The 1384-nt window shown below is 42.0% G+C and overlaps 2 protein-coding genes across 3 annotated transcripts in view; one reads left to right on the forward strand and one right to left on the reverse strand.

Annotated features, from left to right (window-relative positions):
• Positions 1-1384, forward strand: part of LOC119590543 (protein arginine N-methyltransferase 6-like) — a 12045-nt gene that overhangs the window by 5762 nt on the left and 4899 nt on the right. The window lies entirely within an intron of this gene.
• LOC119590332 overlaps positions 1-1384 on the reverse strand; it is a 2449-nt gene that overhangs the window by 663 nt on the left and 402 nt on the right. Inside the window, exons 2-3 of the mRNA XM_037939005.1 lie at positions 876-1274; positions 54-753 (exon numbers count right to left, since the gene is read on the reverse strand). Coding sequence (XP_037794933.1) covers positions 54-753; positions 876-1274 — 1099 coding nt within the window. The remainder of the gene's footprint in view (positions 1-53; positions 754-875; positions 1275-1384) is intronic.

Raw genomic sequence — 1384 nt, forward strand, 5'->3', positions numbered from 1 at the left:
CCCTATGCTGTTGTATGATAACTTCTTGTTATGTAGAAAGTCTAAAGTCTTACCTGAAGGGGCTCTTCTTTGCAGTTCATCAACCAGTTCTGCTGTGCTGAATTTACTCAAAGTATTGTTCTCTGCATCTTGATTAATTTGACTAGTTAATGAATTAGACTGATCATTTGTCCAGTGGCTGCAGCCTGCCTTTGAATCTGTATGAGTGAGTGTTGTAGGAGCTGGTGTTGATGTCCTAATTGGTTCAATGGGCTGTTCAATTTGTGGCTCTTCCTGATTATTTGGCTCGGGTATTTCTTCAAGGATTGGGTCATTATTCTCATTAGTTGGCATCCCTTTGCTTACCCATGAGTTGTATGTTGCCAATTTGATAGGATCTAGCCTCTCATTGTTATACTTTGTCTTATCAATGGGCATTAAGCCAGTTGCCTTGAAGCCAGCTTTTATGTTATTTTCTGAAAGACTTTGCCTCCAGATGCTACATAGCATGTTAACAAATCCTGATTTTCTAAGCGGTTCTCGTGCGCCAGTTGTCTGCACATATTGTGTAAGCTTTGCATCATAGTTTGATTTCATTGGTGCGAAACAGGCAACGTCTAAAGGCTGAAGCAAGTCGGTACAATGTGGAGGTAGTTTGATTAATGAGATATTCTCCTGGATTGCCACCTCCACAGTGGTCAGTGAAGTGTGGCTTAGATGTCCATCCAGGATTACCAGTAATGGACGGGTGTTAGCAGTCTTTTTTGCTAATGTCTTAAATAGTCCTCAAACACAGCACTTGTCATCCATCCAGATTCAGTAACAGCGTACTGTGTGCCTGGGAGTGCTTCCTCTCCTATCCAAGTTGACTGCATTTTCTTGCCCTTGAAAACTACAAGGGGATCAAGACATGTACCATCTGCACAGCATGTTGCGAGGACGGTAATGTTCTCTCTGTTAGCGCCATGTGTGAGCCTCACTGTTTTTTCTCCCTTTGACCCAATTGTCTTGGACTTTGATGGGTCCATTGGGAACCCTGTTTCATCCAAGTTATAAATACACTCTGGACGATCTTTGATATTGAGACGATCCATTTCCTTCTCAAGCATGTCATAAAATCCATAAATAACAAATGGATCTGAAGTAACACTCTTGCGGGCCAACTGCATTTGTCCTCCTTTTTTTAATGTCATATTATGTCTGAGCAGGAAGCTGTTAACCCAATCACGTCCAGGTCGGTTGTCTTTGAATGGAGTGCTTATTTCATTGGCAATGAGATAGTCATGTACTATATCCTGGAATTCCAAGAAGGTGGGACCTAGCCCCATCTTTCCATCCTCTTAAGGAGATTCTTCAACTTGTCTTCCAACTCTGTACCAAGACAAATCTTCCTTCCCTGTTCATA

The sequence above is a fragment of the Penaeus monodon genome, chromosome 27 (genome assembly GCF_015228065.2).
Source record: "Penaeus monodon isolate SGIC_2016 chromosome 27, NSTDA_Pmon_1, whole genome shotgun sequence".
NCBI classification, from domain to species: domain Eukaryota; kingdom Metazoa; phylum Arthropoda; class Malacostraca; order Decapoda; family Penaeidae; genus Penaeus; species Penaeus monodon.